Source organism: Heliconius melpomene, chromosome 19 (genome assembly GCF_056956725.1).
Source record: "Heliconius melpomene rosina isolate 202511_hmr_F chromosome 19, ASM5695672v1, whole genome shotgun sequence".
In the NCBI taxonomy this organism is placed as follows: domain Eukaryota; kingdom Metazoa; phylum Arthropoda; class Insecta; order Lepidoptera; family Nymphalidae; genus Heliconius; species Heliconius melpomene.
The window spans coordinates 14,878,336-14,900,045 of NC_140407.1; the positions used below are offsets into that span (position 1 = coordinate 14,878,336).

The following is a 21,710-nucleotide window of genomic DNA, read 5'->3' on the forward strand; positions in this document are numbered from 1 at the left end:
TTTGTTATATGTCACATTACATTATGAATGTGTCGTAATGTTTATTTAAGTGTTGATTTAGCTTTATATGAGTAAATGTAGGTAATTCCTCCGTTTATATGTATATATGTATTTATTATACATATAAACGAAGGAATAGGCAGTGGCAAATGCGACGGTTGTGGGGTCGATTTCCATTTGGAGGAATGAAATATTTAATATTTTCGTTTATTGAGTGCCGCATTCTTTTCTTTCTCTCTGGCACTAACGCAAAAGCCCGGCGTTAAGTTCCACCACTCAAGCACGCATTGCGTCAAAAAAATCGGGGTAAAGTGGGGAACAGAGTATTTTAGCTCTATGTTCCTTCTGTCTACTCTGCTGTGTGCGGGATACAGTGTGAAGCAGTTTTTTTATATTTGTGTTATAGTACTTACGATTGTCGCTGAAATCGTCAACTAGAATGATTTCCTTTATTAGATGTTCCGGACTCCGGTTAAGGACACTAAAACAAAAGGACATTAGAGCCTTAAAAGTTGACATTCACTGTAATGTCAAGTTCTAAAAACAGTAATATTTCTATATATTATGTTAGTCTACTATTAAGCTTATTCTACACAGTTTGTAATTTTTTATAAGTTATGCTTCTCTTCTTGACCAATTCTAAATCATCAAATTGATACAGAATCATCAGCGGGCGATTATAACTCGTACTTCAGATATTTCCACATTTTATACTTCAGATATTTCCACATTTAATATTATGAAAAAAAAATATATTGTAAATCTCTTCTCTTTAAAATTTCAAAAATGACAGAAAATAAGAATGTTACCTGACGATAGTACGCAGGAGCGTCGATCTAGCTTCATTGTGGAATGTTATGATAACACTGGTCTGAGGTAGGTCTTCGTTGTATTTTTTAAGGCGGCACCTGCAATTTTAATTTTAGTTAGAAATTTAATTAATAATTTATTAAAACTTTTACAAAATCAGTGGGATTGAGTTGGCGTTCATCATGGCGTTAAGTTCCGCCGTTCATCACACAATATCTTGAAAATTGGAAAAGTGTGTTTGTTCAATAGGTACTTACATAGCATTCCTAGTGTCAGGCACAGCTCGATTACTCGAGAGGTTATCAGAGGCGGCCTGATTAAACCGATTCCGTACGTAGGGGTCATTGTCTCTAGCGCCCCCCGCTACGTAACCAGCCTCATCGAAATACTTCCCAGTACTTCCCGTACCGTATTCCTCGAGAGATGCTGGACTGCTCTCAGGCTCGTCTACGTGTTGCTTTATTAGCCTTAGCGCTATGTTTTCTTCCTGTAACAATTTTGAACATTATAAATTATGTTAAGTATGGGCTGAGTCCGTTGTGGCGAAGTATAAAAAAAGTGAATGTAAACGCGACAGTTCTGGATTCGATTTCCACTCAAAGAAATGAATGATTATTTATTAACATTCTTATTTCTTGGCTCTGGTAACAAGGCAGAAGCGCGGCATTGAATGCCTTGGGTCCGGTTCAAGACAGACCCAAACCTTTTAGGAAGACTAAAAACCGGTATAAATAATTAAACACTTTCACGTCATATATTCCTTTTCTATACAAACATTATTCATAAGATCACTTAGCCCCCATATAATATGCTGTCAGTAATGTAATAAGCCTAAGTGCTAGACTCACATACTCATGCTGCTACAAAATTTCATCCTATAAAATATCGTGATCGTCAATACATTATTTGAGGCAGTCTTGAAAAGGTTAAAGGAATTCCTTTATAGCTTCCTTTGAAATTGTTGAAGAAATGTACGAGTATATCTAATAATAGTCTATTTTTTATTCACATATAAAATATCGTTGTTTGTGAATTCAGGATTTTTTTCCATTTTACGCTTTTATCCGCATATCAAGTAGACGGAGAAACTTAGTGCTTAGTTTCTCCGTTTTCCTTCCCCTCGATTTTTGATAGAGTGCGTGTTGTGTGGTGGACCACAATGCCCAACTTTGTAAGTCATAGGGAAAAGATGGAGATAAATAATTCATTATCGAATCGAAAACCATCACGTTTACAGTCAGACGTGTTCCTGACATTATGGTACGCCGGCTTCCTTTCCAATTAAATTTATAAAGTATATAATCGTATTTTTGTCTTTGGATAAAATAAGAAGTATTGTTTATCAATTTGAAACACCCAGCAATATCCTCTCCCAAAGAATATAATTTAAATAGCAATATTGAACTTTAAACGTAACATAATCTCTATACATTAACTTGACACCTGCCACATGCCACAAAACACATGCTACGTTATATATGACACACGCCACTGACACATGCCACTGTCAGACGGTGAATACGTGAATTATGTAAATGGTCAAGCCAGAGCAGATTAGTCAAATTAAAATATAGACTTTGTTTTGCAACAACCAGTTTTAGTTGCGCAACCTTGCTATGGCACTAGATTCAGAACTGAGGTTAGTTTAACAGTCTATTTTTAGATGTATTAAAATAAACCTGATTGTGTCGGAGTTCTACTAAATTTTAAGTTAAAATATTTATGATATTATTCTATTTTTTCCCTTCTTCGTTGTACCTACATATTATGTACGTATGAGGAAGTTCTGTGTATCTTTCGTTTAACTGTTTTTTGTTATCGAAAAGACAAGGCAAACGAGTGCAAGGATCACCTGATGGTAACTGCGTAGCACTGGAAATCTTTATATATTAAAACTCTTCCGTTACTGAATGACTGACTGACTGACAAAGACGCACAGTACGGGAAATACGAGAATTTCCATTTTATAGTTGATGTAAACTAAGTTCACGGCCTTCACTTGTATAACATAAACCCATTGAGCATTTAACTACTACATACCAGCGGTAAAAAGTGCTCGATGCAAGTCAGACTGACGTACAGTTGGTTGTATCAAAGTATATACGTAATATAATATTTCAATTTGTTAGCTTTGGTAACGAGGTAATGCGCGGCGTTGAGTTCCGTTACTTAACACTCAATATACCTCGAGAATTCGGCGGAAAATGGAGAACGGAAGTGTCTTAATGGGAACAGACTGTCTTAGTACTAGGTTCCCAGGTTCCCGCTGACTAGCCTGCTTTGCGCGGAATACAACAAGAAGCTAGAATAGCACTAGCCTCGGTTTACTTTAAGCTACAATAAACTGAACTGATTGTGACGCGAGATACGCCGCTATGTGAATTACGTATCACGAATAGGTCTATTGCATAACTTCACGTTGTAAACGTGGTTAAAGATTTTTTTTGCGTAATATTTGCCTATTTTTTTATTGTGAACTAGTTAAAATTTAGCAAGAGGACGTCCAGGAGACGCGGGTTCTAGTCCCGATACGTTAAATAAATAACATGTTTTCAAAAAGTACTTTTCTTTTTCGTTAAATATTGGCACGCTACAGGATAGTGAAAGATAAACTACTTCATTTCAGTTATTTTAACACTGTATCCTGCACATAGAGGGTAGACAGAGGAAAAGCATTGCGTGTAGAGCGGCGCCAACGCCGTTATTCTTTTCTTGAGTGGGAATCGAACCCACAACCTATTGAGCTTACAGCCGCACGCGAACTATAGAAAGTCCTAGAATAAACTAATTTAGTTGCAAACACAATACAATTATCTAAATTAATATAGTTTTTTTTAATTAATAGATAATTCTCTCACGCCTGCAATTAAATAAGAACAAGAACAAAATACACTTTGTTAGTTTGTTTCGCAATTTTCTGACAAGATAAAACGATTTCGTCAATCTTATGTCGGTCTTAAGTAACTTTGTTATAGTACAAACTTATTATTTTCATATTTACCTACATTATTTGTTTCTTGTCTTTTTTTCAGCTCTACGCTATATCCCGCATGTAGGGTAGGCGGAGGGAGCCTAGTGTTAAGACACCTCGATCCCCATTTCACGATCACGATCCGAATTATAGAGGAACTGCGAGTTGAGTGTCGGAACTCAACGCCGCGCTTTGCCTCGACACCAGAGCGAAGAAATGCAAATATTAAATATTCCAATTCCTCGAGTAAGAATCGAATTCACGTTTGTGCCATGAGTCGTACAGTAAAACAATTTATATCAAAAAATAACAGCTTAAAGTGATAATGTTTAAAAAATACATATTAAAAGTAAATTATCCAGTTTAAATATATTTGGATTTATATTTATGACAAAAAATATATATATGCTGTCAAAATAAATTCACATTTTAATCTTTTTAAATGACTAAACAACAAACATTACGACCTCGGTCATTCATACACTTCTTTTGTTAGGTAGAACATTTGTTGTTATGCATAATGAATTTTAGACAATTGAATAAAATTAATACCTTACGTGACAAAATTTCGATTTTTTTTATTATTCTACTGCCAAAAAATGGTATGTTTTTCGTGTGTCTGTAAATTCCATTATTACCTCGTGTCTTCTAAACTACTGGATGGATTTTGACAATTATACATTAACGCTTCGCCTGCTTATTGCTTAGGGGTGAATTCTAATAAACCATGAAACACGTGTTCAATGAAATATTTTTAAGACTCTTAATTTCAAATTTTATAATAATCAGTGGCGATTTAAAGATTTTTCCATATAAACTTTCAACCCCTTATTTACACCCCTAGCGGATGAATTAAAATCAACCACGAAACATATGTTCAATGATATATTTTTAAGAGTCTAAGTTTCAAATTTTATAAAAATCGGTGGCGATTTAATTTTTTTTCCATACAAACTTTCAACCCCCATTTCACCCTTTTAGGGTTAAAATTTTTCAAAATCCTTTCTTAGTGGATGTCCAGATTACGAAAGTAAACATCTGTCTAATTTTCACGTTTCTACGCACAGCGGTTACGGCTGTGCGTGCGTCTTACCTCAGTCAGTGAAGACAAGTCCTTTTATATATATAGGTTGTCATTATCTTCGTCTCAAAAACCAAAAAGTGTCCATAAATAGTGTTTGCAATAAATAAAAAACAAAATGGCGGATCATTGGTGCCAATTGTAATATTTAAAGAAAAAACGATGATACTAATCAACAAAACAACAAAGTTGGTAAGTACAATAATGAACAGAAAATTAAGAAAAGTAGGATAATCCACCAGAAAAATATATTGTTACCTAATTCATATTTATGTTCAAAAATATGTACCTATTATATTTATTTATATTAAAAAATATCTGTGCATAATTATATAAAATTAAATTTTATATTTTTTGTCTTGTGGCAACACTAGGATAGGATAACGTCAAAAAAAAAATGTCACAGGATTAATTAAAACGTTTGGCACGCTCGAAGCGCCATAAATTAAGAACTGAACTGAACTGAATTAAAACTTTATTATTGTTTATTGTTTAATTTGGTGAAATTTGTGAAAAAGTAGTGATATAGATATTTGTACTGATAATACCATATTCAGTACATTAAAATGTGTGACTGTAAAGTGTTTGTGCTGTGTTGGCTTGTTCATCAGCTGTCATCGCGCAGGTAACGAACTACATTTTAAATTTTAATATCGTTTTTGCTTATTGCATTCTCTTTACTTTCTAAAACTTATATAAAAAGTGTGCATTGCTACTGGCATTTACATAATAGAGTTGTATAGGTATATCCCTACAGCCTTCCTAGATATTGGGATAAATGGACTATTTGGACTATTAGTTAAAAAAAACATTAACAACTGAACCATAGGGGTAGTATAACTTTGATTTATATCACAATATGAAAAAGGAAATATGGTATCGAAAGTGCAAGTAACATGAAGGAAGCGAGCGTGTCCGGCTACTAACGATATCAGTATGCATTTTATTTGAATTTATATCACAAATTATTGCTAATGAACTAGATTTATTATTTAGTTTTTAGTTGTTGGTTGGTATAAGTGCTACAAAGTATAACAAAGACAATCAAATTTAAGGCCTAAAACAAGGCAAAATAAGCAAATTCGAGAAATTATATTTTTAAGAAAAGCTTCAAATGTAATTACATATTGTATAATATAATACAATATTATAAAATAAAAAATAAGTTAATTAAATTCCCCACTCGAGGAGAATGCAGGAATCTAAGGCTAAAAAGCTTTAAAAAATCCAATAACAATGAAATACTCCTGTTTAATTATACAATATTAATTGATATTAAAATTTGCTTTGTTGGACACAGTCAGTAAAATTAAAAAAAAAGTACATTTATCGAGCGTGTCAATGTATGCATATTTTTTTTGTGTGGTTAAAATAAATATAATCAAATTGGTCTTTTATTATAATTACTGCATAATTTATACTAGGAATAATTTTTGTACACGAATATAGGCAATATAAATAACCGTCGTCGCGGCGCAGTGGCACAAGCATGTAATTGTAAACGTGACGGCTGTGGGTTTGATTCCCACTCGAAAAAATGAAATATTTAATAGGTTTAGATCCTCCCTCTGGTTGTGAGGCAAAGCGCCACTTTGAATTCCACCACTTAACCCGCCTCAAGAATTCGGAGGAAAGTGGGGAAAATAATAAATAAATAATTTCATCAACTACAAATTGAATACAGACAACTAGTCGCGTTTAGAGCTGAAAGCTTGTGCCTGTACTTCACGACAGGCTTCCTCGCTCCGTAACGCGGCAAGGAACGGTGTTGAGTTCCACCACTCAACATGCCTAAAGAATTCGGAGAAAAGTGGGCAACGGAAGTGTCTTAATGGACAACCAGAGCGAGAAGTTGAAAATATTAAATAATTCATTTCATCAATTGGAAATTGATTATTGAACCCATAACCTAGCGCGTTTACAATCGCACATTTGTGCATGTACGGCAAGACGGGCCTCAACTGTATTTATTTATTGTTATTTGTATTACAAACGACTTTGAAAAATTTCAAACAATTTACACTGAAATAATATCACTGAAACATATTTCTTATGATCCCACAAATAACATCTTCTGTAAATAAACTAAACAAAACACATGGATTATGGATATTTGAACAAGTAGGACAAATAAATAAACACTTGTTGAAATAATTGTTTGTATCTTGAGCTTTTCATGAAATTCTTTAGCTTTTACTGATAGAATGACAAGCAACACATAATTTGAATGATATTTTCTTAATGAATCTTATTTTGACATTTATAAAGTGTATTCCACCAGGTTCTCTCTGCTTTCCCTGCTATATGCGGGATACAGCGTGAAAGAAAGAAAAAGCTTAAAAAATGTTTAAATGGTGATATTACTTAACTAACTACTGAAATAAAATTTGTAATATACGATTTGAATCCACTCTCACTGCATTTAGCAATACGAAACAATTGCATCATTAAAAAAGGCATAGTAATGGGAAACCAATGAAAAATAATGATTAAAATATAAATATCGTTAACCCAAAATCGAGATAATAAAAATCTATTACGATTATAATAGAGGTATAATTATATAAGCCGCATGGTATGTGAAAGCGTCCTTGGCAAGGTCCGGTTTTTTATGCTCTGTTATATTGAGATTATGATCATTCTAACGTAGTTAGTGTCAATAGCTTCACGCTATATCCTGCAAATAGCGGGATAGGCACAGGGTCATCATAGAGAATGGTCTAACACACTGGTAGACACGCAATATTACGAAAAGATTAGCAGAAACTAGAGGACGGGCTGCCGCGAGAAAAAGCTTGAAGCTGAAACTGAAATAGGTCCGGCCATAGTGAAGCAATGAGTCCGACTCTACTCTCTTGGGGTCCGCCATTAAATATACAATATTTATGCGGAAACTGGAGAACGGAGGTTTTCTCTGACTTACTTGCTATTGGTATTAGCGTAAACAACGCTTCGCCCGCTTAATCTTGATTATACTACGTATTATAGCAAAAATAAACAACATTTTTACGTAAATTGTACCCTATGTATTAATGTAAAGTTTCATCAAAACCCGTTCAGTAGATTGTGTGTGAAAGTGGAACAAACGTCCATCCTCACAAACTTTCACGAACAAAAAAATGTGAAGCTGAAAAACAAGCACACACAAAACAGTTGAAAATTCCCAAAGAAAAAATACAAATTTCCAGTGTTTCCTATAAAAAAATTATATACAAAATTATATGTATATATAGCATGACTAATACTAGACGAAGCTCCAAGGTCGTTACGCAAATGATAAATATTCATATATGATGAAAACAACGATATGCTTAAATCGTTTGACCTTATAAATTCAGTATTAAGTAACAAATTCCTCATACTCTTCTAATATGTAGAAGAATGTCGCTAAGTATGTGATCTAGATCCATATTTAATAATAGATTTGGGTAGATTTTAGTGCTAAATTTAAATTGGCTATCCATTATTATTTTTTTATTTAGAATGTCAACATACATAGGCGCCTTCGCGTCGTGGTGAAATTGTAAAATATATTATTTATATTTAATAATGGAATTATTTCATTTCCTCGATCTGATAATATAAACTCCGGCGTTAGGTTCCGCCAGTCATGTCGCAATTGAAATCAGGCGTAAAGTGGTATAGTGAAGTGCCTTAACACTAGGTTCGCTCTATCTGTAAAACACTCCAGTTATTTAAAGAATATTAGAATAGGTCAAACTCCTTTCAGTTAACGCTTGGAACTAGGCCACTCTCTTAATTAAGAAGTCGAGCTCGGGTTAAATGTATACTATGTAACTATAAGGTATTATGAAATTGTTAATTTCTCGGACCCTGTTAGTTGCAGATTCAAATTTAAAGGGAAATTGAATTTTAGATAACAAATAGTTAAACCATCGTAGTTTTGATGATAGAATATTGCTTTGTTTAAAGTAATACTCGTAGATTCGACGATAGATGAGAATAGAATTTTGAGGCAGAGAATCTAGTGTTAAAACACTCCGTTAAGACACTTTCCACCATGTTTTACAAGAGTGAAGGAATGAAAATCTCACAAATACTCTCCCGAATCGGAATCAAATCCATAGTCACCGCGGTTACAGGTTCTCGTTGTACAACTGGGCCACGACTGCGATAATCTTTCTTCTAATATTCCCATAATATACCCAAGCTATTTCCAGAGTCTCAAGAGAGTATCTTATTGCAAGGGCACATCGTATATTTGATATCTGACACCCTCTTGTGAATATTAAAGTATTTTTAGAAGAGTTATTTCGAATATAAACGCTAAAATCACTTTTAGTATTTATATTTTAGCGCTAATTGATACCATGCACTTTACTTAAACGTGTTTATGTTTTGAAAGATCATTGTATGTCTTATTGTAAGTAAGACAGTGTTAGACAGTACGTTGGTTGAGGGTTCGATGCTCACTCGAAGGAAATATTTAATTATTTTTTGAGCGGTGTTAGGTTCCGCGTCGACGCGGCGCAGTTATATATAACGCATTACGCCTATTTCGTATGTGCATTGTCTGTCAGTCACTCAGTTATATAAATCTTTTATTTACATATAAATTTCTTTTTGTTTAATAAACAATAGATATATCTCAATCTTTTTCTCGCTTTCTAATTAAAAATATTAGTTGTTTTCTTGGTAAAAATATTCATTTATTCTCGTATTTTGGCCCAAACCCAAGTCTAATCGGCTCGTTTCTCGGAATAAAGAGATTTTATCAAACACAATTAGTATATAGAGACCATCGTAGCGCAGTAGCACAAGCGTGTGACTGTAAACACGACGGTTGTGGCTTCGATTCTCACACGGGGAAATATTATTATTTAATTAACGCGCCTTGCCTTGTTACCAGAACGAAGAACGTTTTGCCTTATTACCAGAGCAAGAAAAATATAAAAAATCCAATAATTGATTCTCTCATGTGGGAATCGAACCCATAACTATCATGTTTACATTCACACGCTGAGCAACTGTGCCTCAACGGCCGCGTACTATAATATTTAAGCAAAATCGACAAATCAATCAAGTACTATCTCTTCCTAGCCCAGGCTCAGCCTCTGAAAACGTGTTTGAAAGTTGTACTCGCTTTCCTGGTCACGACTTACCGATCCTAGTTTTATATACGAGTACAACCACTTCTATATAATATAATATATGCATATTTAGTATCGCGAAGCCAATTTGCAATTGCAGTGTGTTGAAATTTATTAATTCCTGTTGAAATATATATACGCACGATATGTTACTTTGCATTAATCTTGGGTTAAAAGTTATTATTTCTGATTGTAAAATGGTATATGGGTACTTTATTTTAAAGATATTTTCTATTATTTATTAATTTTTTGTTTTGCAGTGCTTATTATGTTCTTGACGTTTTGAAATTAAAAGTAGTGCTAGATTAACTTGACGTTTGTATTTTTAAAGCAAACTCTTATTAATTTTCAGTTCTTTAATGTACAATTAGACTTTTTATAGGTTCATATTAGGTACAATTTATTAGGTAGTCTTAGGTAGGTGTTTTGAATTTTTTTACATGAAACACGAAATTAGTTCGTCAGTTGCTTAATCGTAAGCATCACGACGAATGTAGACAGATCGGTCGTGATTTAAAATATTGGTTTATATGTTCAAGTCAAGTTATACTAATAAATAATTATTATAAAATTTAAGAGTTTGTTCGGTTAAAGGGACTAATCTCAAGAACTGGTTAAAGTAGAAAAAAAAACAATATATTAGATAATCCATTTATCGAAGAAGGCTATACGACTATTAAAATACGTTATGCCTGCGCTGCAATCAGAACCCTTATCTAGGACATTTAGAATTATTTCACTTGTCGTAATAGTCCCTAGCCAGTTTAACGTGAGGATGAGGTCGAAAGTACCAAAATGCTAGTCCTGAGCAAAATAACTGTGTCAATTATCACATTAAAATTCATGAAATCATAAAATTCAGATTTAAATTTTAATCAATTTGCAATTTAAAACGATCATTGACATAAAGAAATTGCAAACCGCAGTGCAAAGCGCTATGCAAATGATTATTATGCTATTGAAATATATTAAAGTTGTTATTACGAAGAGATTCGAAACTGATTACTTTTAATTAAGTGTTATTTTAAAAGCTTTACGCTGTAATATCCCGCACATAGGAAAGCAGAGGGGATGCGAGAATCTAGTGTTAAGACACTCCGCTCCAATTAAGACATTGCCGTTTCTTGTTCTTCCGTCAAATTCTCAAGGCGGAACCCAACGCCGCGTTTTGCGTCGAAACCAGAGCGAGGATATGAAATTTTTAAATATTTAATTTACCATTTTGAGAGGCATATTAAAAGTTTCACAATAAAGCCAATTAAAAAACAAAGTTCTTCATAAGAAACTTTGAAATACAAAGCTTAATTGTATTAAAAGCTTTACAAAGCTCACGTGGGCTTTCATAATGATTTACGAAATTGGAACAATATTTTGACAGAGGAAGTATCTAATTATATACATTTACATATATAATTTGGATAATTAATCATAGTGTGTAATCGGCGCTCTGACAGCTAAAGACAAACGAGCTCTCATGATTTAGTAGAAGAGATATTGTGTATTTATAGGGTTGAGTCCAGTCACTACGGTGTTAAGGCACTACTTTACGAACTTTCCATATAAAATTGTAACATTTGTCCAATTTGTACGATAATAAGGACTATACTTATCAAAGTAAGTATACGATATAAACTAATTTATCTCACATTTAAACCGAATGGTTATATCATTCATTCTAACATTTTAAGTAGGCAATGCTATAAGATATTTAGAAATATCTATAATGTATATTTATATATTCATATTTGGTGCAGTTGAAAGATATTTGATTGTACGCTCGATGGTTGTGGATTCAATGCTCATTCTGGTAAATGTCTATAAGATTTTATTTTCGTTGAGCAAAGTGTGCTTGCTGACTTAACTTTTCAAGCAGTAGCCTAAAATAAATTTAAATAAATATTTAATATAATTTTCTTACATTAATTACTGATCGATATACAGTTTATTATTTATACTTTACCTGATTAAACAAAGCGCGACGTTAGGTTTCGGAATAAAATACAGATATTTACGAAACGTGATTAACAGAGTGTCTCAACACTACATTCTCGCTGCTTACTCCACAAAAAAAAACTATAAATTCATTACAAATAAAAAAAAACATATACATATCACTTCTAGCATAAAAACGCTTTGTAATATCGACCTAGGTCAGTAACGAAATGAAAGTTTTATTATTCTTGCGTAACGACTATTAACGTTTACTGCACAGTGTATAGTTAGTTACTATACATGCTGTAGTTAGATCTAATGGCGGGTTAAAGTACAAACCTATAGATTATAGAATAATATGCCATTACATTTGCATGGCAATTTATTGTTCTATTATGTATGAAATTGTTATATGGAAGTTAGATATTGAGACGTTAAATATTGTAGTTTAATTATATAAAGCCGTCGTGGCTTAGTCGCTCAAGGGTAAACGCGACGATTGTGAGTTCAATTCCTACTCGGGGAATAATGAAATATTTATTAGTTTCATTTTCTCACTCTTGAGTTTCGCCACTCAACACGCAATGCCTCAAATTTCGGCGGAAGTTCGTAATGTAGTTGTTTTTATGGGCACTGGTTTTTAAATCAAATGAAACTTTTTCTCACAGGGTAGAAAAAGGGCTTTTAGTTTTAAGACACTCCGTTCCTCACTCTCCGCCACTATTTCATATACTATTTTCGGAACATTTTCTGTTGAGTGGTGGAACTCAACGCCGTGTTATACCTACTAGGGTGGGAAAATAAAACTTTTCGCAGAATTCTTGAGGCAATGCGTGTTAAGTGCCGGCATTAACGCCATGTATTGCCTCGTTACCAGAGCAAGGAAGTTAAAATATTATATATTTAATTTCCCCGAGTGAGAATCGTACCTACAACTGTTTAAAGTTGCACGCTTGTGGTGCTGCGCCATGATAATTTCAAAACGGCAATAAAATTTACATTAATAATGTTATGTAATGTTTTTGATCCACGGATATCCCGTTAACACAGAGTTGACACTTTTAAATTTAAATAAAAATTATTTCCATTAGTTCTGTAGTGAATTTGTAAAATTTGATATTTGTAAATTTTTTTTTCTTTTATTTCTCTAGAATGAAGAATATAAAATGAAAATGCTTTTTGCATTATTGCTGAAATGGCGGATTTTGTAAAAATGTTTTTAAGGAGATAAAAAGCAATGACTATGAAAGAAAATACTGTTATTAATGGTAAAAAAAACGAATATTTGTATGCATATTGAACTTCTATTAAAAATCTTTTATTTTTGCGCCTTTTGAAACAAAGCCCAAGTTTTATAAAATATTTTTATATTCATAATTCAATAAGAGACCGTCGTGTATAAGTATAAACTTTTGACTGTTGTCGGTTCACGTCGACACGACGGTTGTGGGTTCGATACTCATTTTTGGGAATAAAATATTTTTGTTTTCTCACTCTGATAACAAGACAAAACGTTAGAAGCGTTGAGTTCCGCCAGTCAATTGCAATGTTCTAAAAACTGGGGAATGGAGTGTTCAAACACTAAATTGCCTCTACCCTGCTATACGCGGGATACAGCGTGAAAGTAAATAAATACTTTTACAATCGAATACAAAAAACTTTTTGAAATATTACAAAATACTTTTATTACGATGCTCAGCAAAAATGCAATACTTTAATATTTTTATGTGTCATACATTTTACTCGTACACTTGTGTCATAAAATTTGACGGTCTCTCGTGACCGTTGTTACATTTTGTTACCGCATTTCAATGTAAGGCGACTACGGTGATCGTAAAAGATAAATTATTATTTTTTGTATAAATATGTATATTTCTAAAGAAATATATTTTTTTAACTTTTACCCAGTGTCTTACACATTGAAGTTTAAATTGATGCCAAGTTTATGCGAGTCTCCAAATTACTTCTTTCCTGAAAAATGAACTAATAAAATATATTTTTATTAATGACGAACAATGCCATGTGAAAGAACTAGTTTTACTTAAGACAAAAGTCACCTCACAATTATTACAAAACAAAATAAACCTGTTTTAACTATGTGAAATGAAGCGAAAGCGAAAGTTCCGAATTACTATCTAAAACAATTACAAAAGTTTAATTGTCGAAATTATATCATACGTGGTTTTGGCATTTTCTTATCAGATTGCAGTGAAAGTCTTATAGGCTGTAAGTAATAAGTAATTTTAAGCTCTATTTCTATATGAAAATAAGGGATATTTTAGTATTTTACTAAGCGTGGTTGAAATATAGCTTTATTATGGTGTTCTAGTTTCTATGATAGTACCGAGAGCTCTCCCACGGACTCGAGCGAACCTGTCGCGTTAATTACACTAGTATATTTAATACTTATATGTGTAATACTATTTTTTTAACATTTTTAAATGTCTATCATCTTAGATAGGTAGTAGTACATATTTTTTTAGTAAGGAGTATAACAATTTGAACGTAGTGGAATTTGAACCTGCGTCCCTTTAGACGGTTTGTCCTAGTAATCTTATGAACATTCTTAAATATTTTTAGTTTTATGCATACAATACTAGCTTTAGTTATATTACAAATACAGATATTTGTATATTTGGTTTTGTTATGATTTTAGCGATTTTTTTTCGCGAGCATATGCTACAAGCATTTGTATAGAACAAAGGAAAAAAAAATATTTTGCTCAACGTGCATGCGTACTCTAATGTTTTTATATGATATCGAAATAAATTTAAATTCACGCTTTTCTAAATTTAGTTCTCGGAGTTTCAAATTATATGAGCCTGAACACGAACACACTAATAACTTCTGAAGAGTTCCACTATTCAGGTCCTGGCTCCATTATCAGGCCAGTTCAATGTTACCATAAATATTATTGTATTATGAACTAAGCTTCGCATCATGTTACAATTATAACAAATAGGTTAAATTTAATTTCTTATAGTTTATTAAATGGTTACAAAGTTACAGGTTGACCTAACAGAAGCGTTAAAAACAATGTTTGGGAAAATTAAATACATTATATATTTTATTACCTACTCGGTTATAACTCTACTAACAAGCACTAAAGCACGCACATGTCTGTGAACTTAGCAGAGCATTGTCCAGCAGATCAAAAAAAAAATGGAGTTCTCTTCGCATGCACCTGAGTTCTATAGTTCCTGATAGGTTTTATAAATAGTTCTGTCGTTTTTACCCCTGAAAAAGTTATGTAAAAAAATGATCTGCTAACTTCCCTTGGCAGATCATTTTTTTGCAAATAAAAATCGGGGCGAGATCTGCACTCATAGGGATGAATAAAATAGTTCCTGATAATTTTTAACAATAGTTCTGTTAATTTCACGAAGAAAAAAATTTTTAAAAAGAAAAAAAGAACGTTTGTTTCGAAAATAGTTCAAAAGGTAAAGTAATTTTTAAAATTAATAAAATGATATTCAGACGCGAGAACTCTTTATTTTACAATAGAATATGAGTAGTTCTACGATATTTAGCCTGAAAGAAAACCAGAACTGTGAAAAAACTGCCAGCAGAGCATAGTTGATTGTATGAAATATTGAAAAATGTCCATTTCAACTCTTCATATGTAAAAGTACTAAATTATTTTTTTGAAAGTGTTCAGACACGGGAACTCTTAAGTTTCTATTAGAATATGAGTAGTTCTATTATAAAAAGCTAATTATAAAACTAGAACTCCTGTAAAAATGCCAGCAGAGCATAGTTGAAAATTCGATTTGTTGAAAAATATCAAACTAACTTGTTGCGACGAAAAATATTTTTTAAAAATATTAATATTTTGCTCAGAAGCGAGAACTCTTCATTTTTTAATAGAACATAAGTAGTTCTACGATATTTAGCCTGAAAGAAAACCAGAACTCTGAAAAAACTGCCAGCAGAGCATAGTTGATTGTATGAAATATTGAAAAATGTCCATTTCAACTCTTCATATGTAAAAGTACTAAATTATTTTTTTTGAAAGTGTTCAGACACGGGAACTCTTAAGTTTCTATTAGAATATGAGTAGTTCTATTATAAAAAGCGAATTATAAAACTAGAACTCCTGTAAAAATGCCAGCAGAGCATAGTTGAAAATTCGATTTGTTGAAAAATATCAAACTAACTTGTGGCGACGAAAAATATTTTTTAAAAATATTAATATCGTGCTCAGAAACGAGAACTCTTCATTTTTAAATAGATTATAAGTAGTTCTACGATATTTAGCCTGAAAGAAAACCAGAACTCTGAAAAAACTGCCAGCAGAGCATAGTTGATTGTATGAAATATTGAAAAATTTCCATTTTAAGTCTTCATATGTAAAAGTACTAAGTAATTTTCTATTTTAATGTGCTCAGACACGAGAACTCTTTGATTTCTAACAGAATATGAGTAGTTCTAATATATAAAGCTAACTACAAAACCAGAACTCCTGTAAAAATGCCAGCAGAGCATAGTCGAAAGTTCGATTTGTTGAAAAATATCAAATCAACTTGTTGCGAGGAAAAATATTTTTTAAAAATATTAATATCTTGCTCAGAAGCGAGAACTCTTACTTTTTAAGTAGAACATAAGTAGTTCTACGATATTTAGCCTGAAAGAAAACCAGAACTGTGAAAAAACTGCCAGCAGAGCATAGTTGATTGTATGAAATATTGAAAAATTTCCATTTTAAGTCTTCATATGTAAAAGTACTAAATAATTTTCTATTTTAATGTGCTCAGACACGGGAACTCTTTGATTTCTAACAGAATATGAGTAGTTCTAATATATAAAGCTAACTACAAAACCAGAACTCCTGTAAAAATGCCAGCAGAGCATAGTCGAAAGTTCGATTTGTTGAAAAATATCAAATCAACTTGTTGCGAGGAAAAATATTTTTTAAAAATATTAATATCTTGCTCAGAAGCGAGAACTCTTCATTTTTTAATAGAACATAAGTAGTTCTACGATATTTAGCCTGAAAGAAAACCAGAACTGTGAAAAAACTGCCAGCAGAGCATAGTTGATTGTATGAAATATTGAAAAATTTCCATTTTAAGTCTTCATATGTAAAAGTACTAAATAATTTTCTATTTTAATGTGCTCAGACACGGGAACTCTTTGATTTCTAACAGAATATGAGTAGTTCTAATATATAAAGCTAACTACAAAACCAGAACTCCTGTAAAAATGCCAGCAGAGCATAGTCGAAAGTTCGATTTGTTGAAAAATATCAAATCAACTTGTTGCGACGAAAAATATTTATTAAAAATATTAATATCGTGCTCAGAAACGAGAACTCTTCATTTTTTTATAGAATATAAGTAGTTCTATGATATTTACCCTGAAAGAAAACCAGAACTCTGAAAAAACTGCCAGCAGAGCATAGTTGAACATATGAAATGTAGAAATATGTAAATTTTATCTCTACATATGTAAAAGTACTAAATATTTTTTTCAGAGTTCCGGTTTTCTTTCAAGCTAAATATCTTAGAATACTTATATACTATTTAATAATGAAGAGTTCTCGCTTCTGAGCAAGATATTAATATTTTTAAAAAATATTTTTCCTCGCAACAAGTTGATTTGATATTTTTTAACAAATCGAATTTTCAACTATGCTCTGCTGGCATTTTTACAGGAGTTCTAGTTTTATAATTCGCTTTTTATAATAGAACTACTCATATTCTGTTAGAAATTCAAGAGTTCCCGTGTCTGAACACTTCTAAAAAAAAAATGTAGTACTTTTACCTATGTAGAGTTAAAATTGTAATTTTTCTATAATTCATACAATCAACTATGCTCTGCTGGCAGTTTTTTCAGAGTTCTGGTTTTCTTTCAGGCTAAATATCGTAGAACTACTTATATTCTACTTAAAAGGAAGAGTTCTCGCTTCTAAACAAGATATTAATATTTTTAAAAAATCTTTTTCGTCGCAACAAGTTGATTTGATATTTTTCAACATATCGAACTTTCGACTATGCTCTGCTGGCATTTTTACAAGAGTTCTGGTTTTGTAGTTAGCTTTATATATTAGAACTACTCATATTCTGTTAGAAATCAAAGAGTTCTCGTGTCTGAGCACATTAAAATAGAAAATTATTTAGTACTTTTACATATGAAGACTTAAAATGGAAATTTTTCAATATTTCATACAATCAACTATGCTCTGCTGGCAGTTTTTTCAGAGTTCTGGTTTTCTTTCAGGCTAAATATCGTAGAACTACTTATAATCTATTTAAAAATGAAGAGTTCTCGTTTCTGAGCACGATATAAATATTTTTAAAAAATATTTTTCGTCGCAACAAGTTAATTTAATATTTTTCAACAAATCGAATTTTCAACTATGCTCTGCTGGCATTTTCACAAGAGTTCTGGTTTTATAATTGACATTTTATAATAGAACAACTTATATTCTGTTAGAAATCAAAGAGTTCCCGTATCTGAACAATTTCAAAAAAAAATAATTTAGTACTTTTACATATGTAGAGTTAAAAATGTCATTTTTCTATACTTCTTATGTTCAACTATGCTCTGCTGGCAGTTTTTTCAGAGTTCTGGTTTTTTTTCAGGCTAAGTATCATACAACTACTTATATTCTATTGAAAAATGAAGAGTTCTCGGTTCTGAGCAAGATATTAATATTTTTAAAAAATATTTTTCTTCGCAACAAGTTAATGTGATATTTTTCGACAAATTGAATAATCAGGTATGCTCTGCTGGCATTTTTACAGGAGTTCTAGTTTTATAATTGGCTTTTTATAATAGAACTACTCATATTCTAGTAGAAATCAAAGAGTTCCCGAGTCTGAGCACATTAAAATAGAAAATTATTTGGTACTTTCACATATGAAGAGTTGAAATGGACATTTTTCAATATTTCATACAATCTACTATGCTCTGCTGGCAGTTTTTTCAGAGTTCTGGTTTTCTTTCAGGCTAAATATTGTAGAACTACTTATAATCTATTTAAAAATGAAGAGTTCTCGTTTCTGAGCACGATATTCATATTTTTAAAAAATATTTTTCGTCGCAACAAGTTAATTTGATATTTTTTAACAAATCGAATTTTCAACTATGCTCTGCTGGCATTTTTACAGGAGTTCTAGTTTTATAATTGGCTTTGTATAACAGAACATTTCATATTCTGTTAGAAATTCAAGAGTTCCCGTGTCTGAACACTTCTTAAAAAAAAAATGTAGTACTTTTACCTATGTAGAGTTAAAATTGTAATTTTTCTATAATTCATACAATCAACTATGCTCTGCTGGCAGTTTTTTCAGAGTTCTGGTTTTCTTTCAGGCTAAATATCGTAGAACTACTTATAATCTATTTAAAAATGAAGAGTTCTCGTTTCTGAGCACGATATAAATATTTTTAAAAAATATTTTTCGTCGCAACAAGTTGATTTGATATTTTTCAACAAATCGAACTTTCGACTATGCTCTGCTGGCATTTTTACAGGAGTTCTGGTTTTGTAGTTAGCTTTATATATTAGAACTACTCATATTCTGTTAGAAATCAAAGAGTTCTCGTGTCTGAGCACATTAAAATAGAAAATTACTTAGTACTTTTACATATGAAGACTTAAAATGGAAATTTTTCAATATTTCATACAATCAACTATGCTCTGCTGGCAGTTTTTTCAGAGTTCTGGTTTTCTTTCAGGCTAAATATCGTAGAACTACTTATAATCTATTTAAAAATGAAGAGTTCTCGTTTCTGAGCACGATATTAATATTTTTAAAAAATATTTTTCGTCGCCACAAGTTAGTTTGATATTTTTCAACAAATCGAATTTTCAACTATGCTCTGCTGGCATTTTTACAGGAGTTCTAGTTTTATAATTCGCTTTTTATAATAGAACTACTCATATTCTAATAGAAACTTAAGAGTTCCCGTGTCTGAACACTTTCAAAAAAAATAATTTAGTACTTTTACATATGAAGAGTTGAAATGGACATTTTTCAATATTTCATACAATCAACTATGCTCTGCTGGCAGTTTTTTCAGAGTTCTGGTTTTCTTTCAGGCTAAATATCGTAGAACTACTTATGTTCTATTAAAAAATGAAGAGTTCTCGCTTCTGAGCAAAATATTAATATTTTTAAAAAATATTTTTCGTCGCAACAAGTTAGTTTGATATTTTTCAACAAATCGAATTTTCAACTATGCTCTGCTGGCATTTTTACAGGAGTTCTAGTTTTATAATTAGCTTTTTATAATAGAACTACTCATATTCTAATAGAAACTTAAGAGTTCCCGTGTCTGAACACTTTCAAAAAAATAATTTAGTACTTTTACATATGAAGAGTTGAAATGGACATTTTTCAATATTTCATACAATCAACTATGCTCTGCTGGCAGTTTTTTCACAGTTCTGGTTTTCTTTCAGGCTAAATATCGTAGAACTACTCATATTCTATTGTAAAATAAAGAGTTCTCGCGTCTGAATATCATTTTATTAATTTTAAAAATTACTTTACCTTTTGAACTATTTTCGAAACAAACGTTCTTTTTTTCTTTTTAAAAATTTTTTTCTTCGTGAAATTAACAGAACTATTGTTAAAAATTATCAGGAACTATTTTATTCATCCCTATGAGTGCAGATCTCGCCCCGATTTTTATTTGCAAAAAAATGATCTGCCAAAGGAAGTTAGCAGATCATTTTTTTACATAACTTTTTCAGGGGTAAAAACGACAGAACTATTTATAAAACCTATCAGGAACTATAGAACTCAGGTGCATGCGAAGAGAACTCCATTTTTTTTTTGATCTGCTGGACAATGCTCTGCTAAGTTCACAGACATAGCACGCACGCACGCACGCACGCACTTTTTATACACGAGAGTTTATTTAGTAATCAAAGGATATCAAAAAAATGTAGGTGTAAATGCGGAGTTAAGCACCGTTACGCAATAGAGAAAGAATTAACATTCTCTCTTCCAGAGATTAATGACAATAAAATAAAAAAATATTTCTAGAAACAGGTTAAAATGTATTTTTAATATATATTGTATATGTATTTATTTTGTTCTAATATCTGGATACTGGTCTAGTCTAGCAAATATTGCTTTCTCTTTAAACTAGATTTTATAGAGCACTAACATCTATCGATTAGTCTATAATTAAAGGGCGCATTTGTAATTATGCATATTATATTGCATATGTTAAGAAGTAACTTTCTGTAATACCATTCAGCTATGGTTGTTTAAATATTATAATTATTATTTATTCATGAATCATTATCTAAAATTACAGCGTTGGGTTCCGCCTCTCTGTTGAGTATGAACCACGAAAATTCGTCACAAAATGGGAAACAGAGTGCTTTAAGACTAGGTGCCCTCTGCCTACCCCATAATTTTACGACTGTTATACGCAAAAAGCATACTAAAAACAAATGTAGTACATGCAGTATATTTGTGCATTAAATAATAAATATGCCTACAAATTTGAAAAGTTTAGTCTACAAGCTCTACAAAGACTAAGGTATCCAATAGCTCAGCTTTAATCGAAATAGACCAATCATTGATTAAAGCTTTTAGTAGATTAGACCTGATACAAGTGTACTCGTATAGTTACTACTCGATTTGCATAAGTACCGCTTTGAAATAGAAAGCTTTACTTACTTACCAGAAATATTTTTATCTATATGATAGAATTTCTTAAAAGTTTTAGAATATTCGAGAGTGAGTGAGGCCGTTATGGCGTTGCACGTTGGGGCGCAAGGGTGTGACTGTAACGTGACGGTTGTGGGTTCGATCCCCACTTTGGGGGATAATTTCATTTCTTC

At 31.8% G+C, this 21,710-nt stretch overlaps 2 protein-coding genes across 2 annotated transcripts in view; one reads left to right on the top strand and one right to left on the bottom strand.

The window, feature by feature from the left end:
- The window catches only part of Pgant2 (polypeptide N-acetylgalactosaminyltransferase 2), a 62,042-nt gene that overhangs the window by 19,221 nt on the left and 21,111 nt on the right, over nucleotides 1–21,710 (bottom strand). The window contains exons 2-4 of the mRNA XM_085203837.1: nucleotides 1,068–1,297; nucleotides 810–908; nucleotides 414–481 (exon numbers count right to left, since the gene is read on the bottom strand). Of these exons, the coding sequence (XP_085059963.1) occupies nucleotides 414–481; nucleotides 810–908; nucleotides 1,068–1,297 (397 nt within the window). The remainder of the gene's footprint in view (nucleotides 1–413; nucleotides 482–809; nucleotides 909–1,067; nucleotides 1,298–21,710) is intronic.
- The window catches only part of LOC146529000 (kinesin-like protein CG14535), a 311,360-nt gene continuing 294,923 nt past the window's right edge, over nucleotides 5,274–21,710 (top strand). Inside the window, exon 1 of the mRNA XM_085203831.1 lies at nucleotides 5,274–5,487. The gene's annotated coding sequence lies outside the window, so the exon portion shown is untranslated. The remainder of the gene's footprint in view (nucleotides 5,488–21,710) is intronic.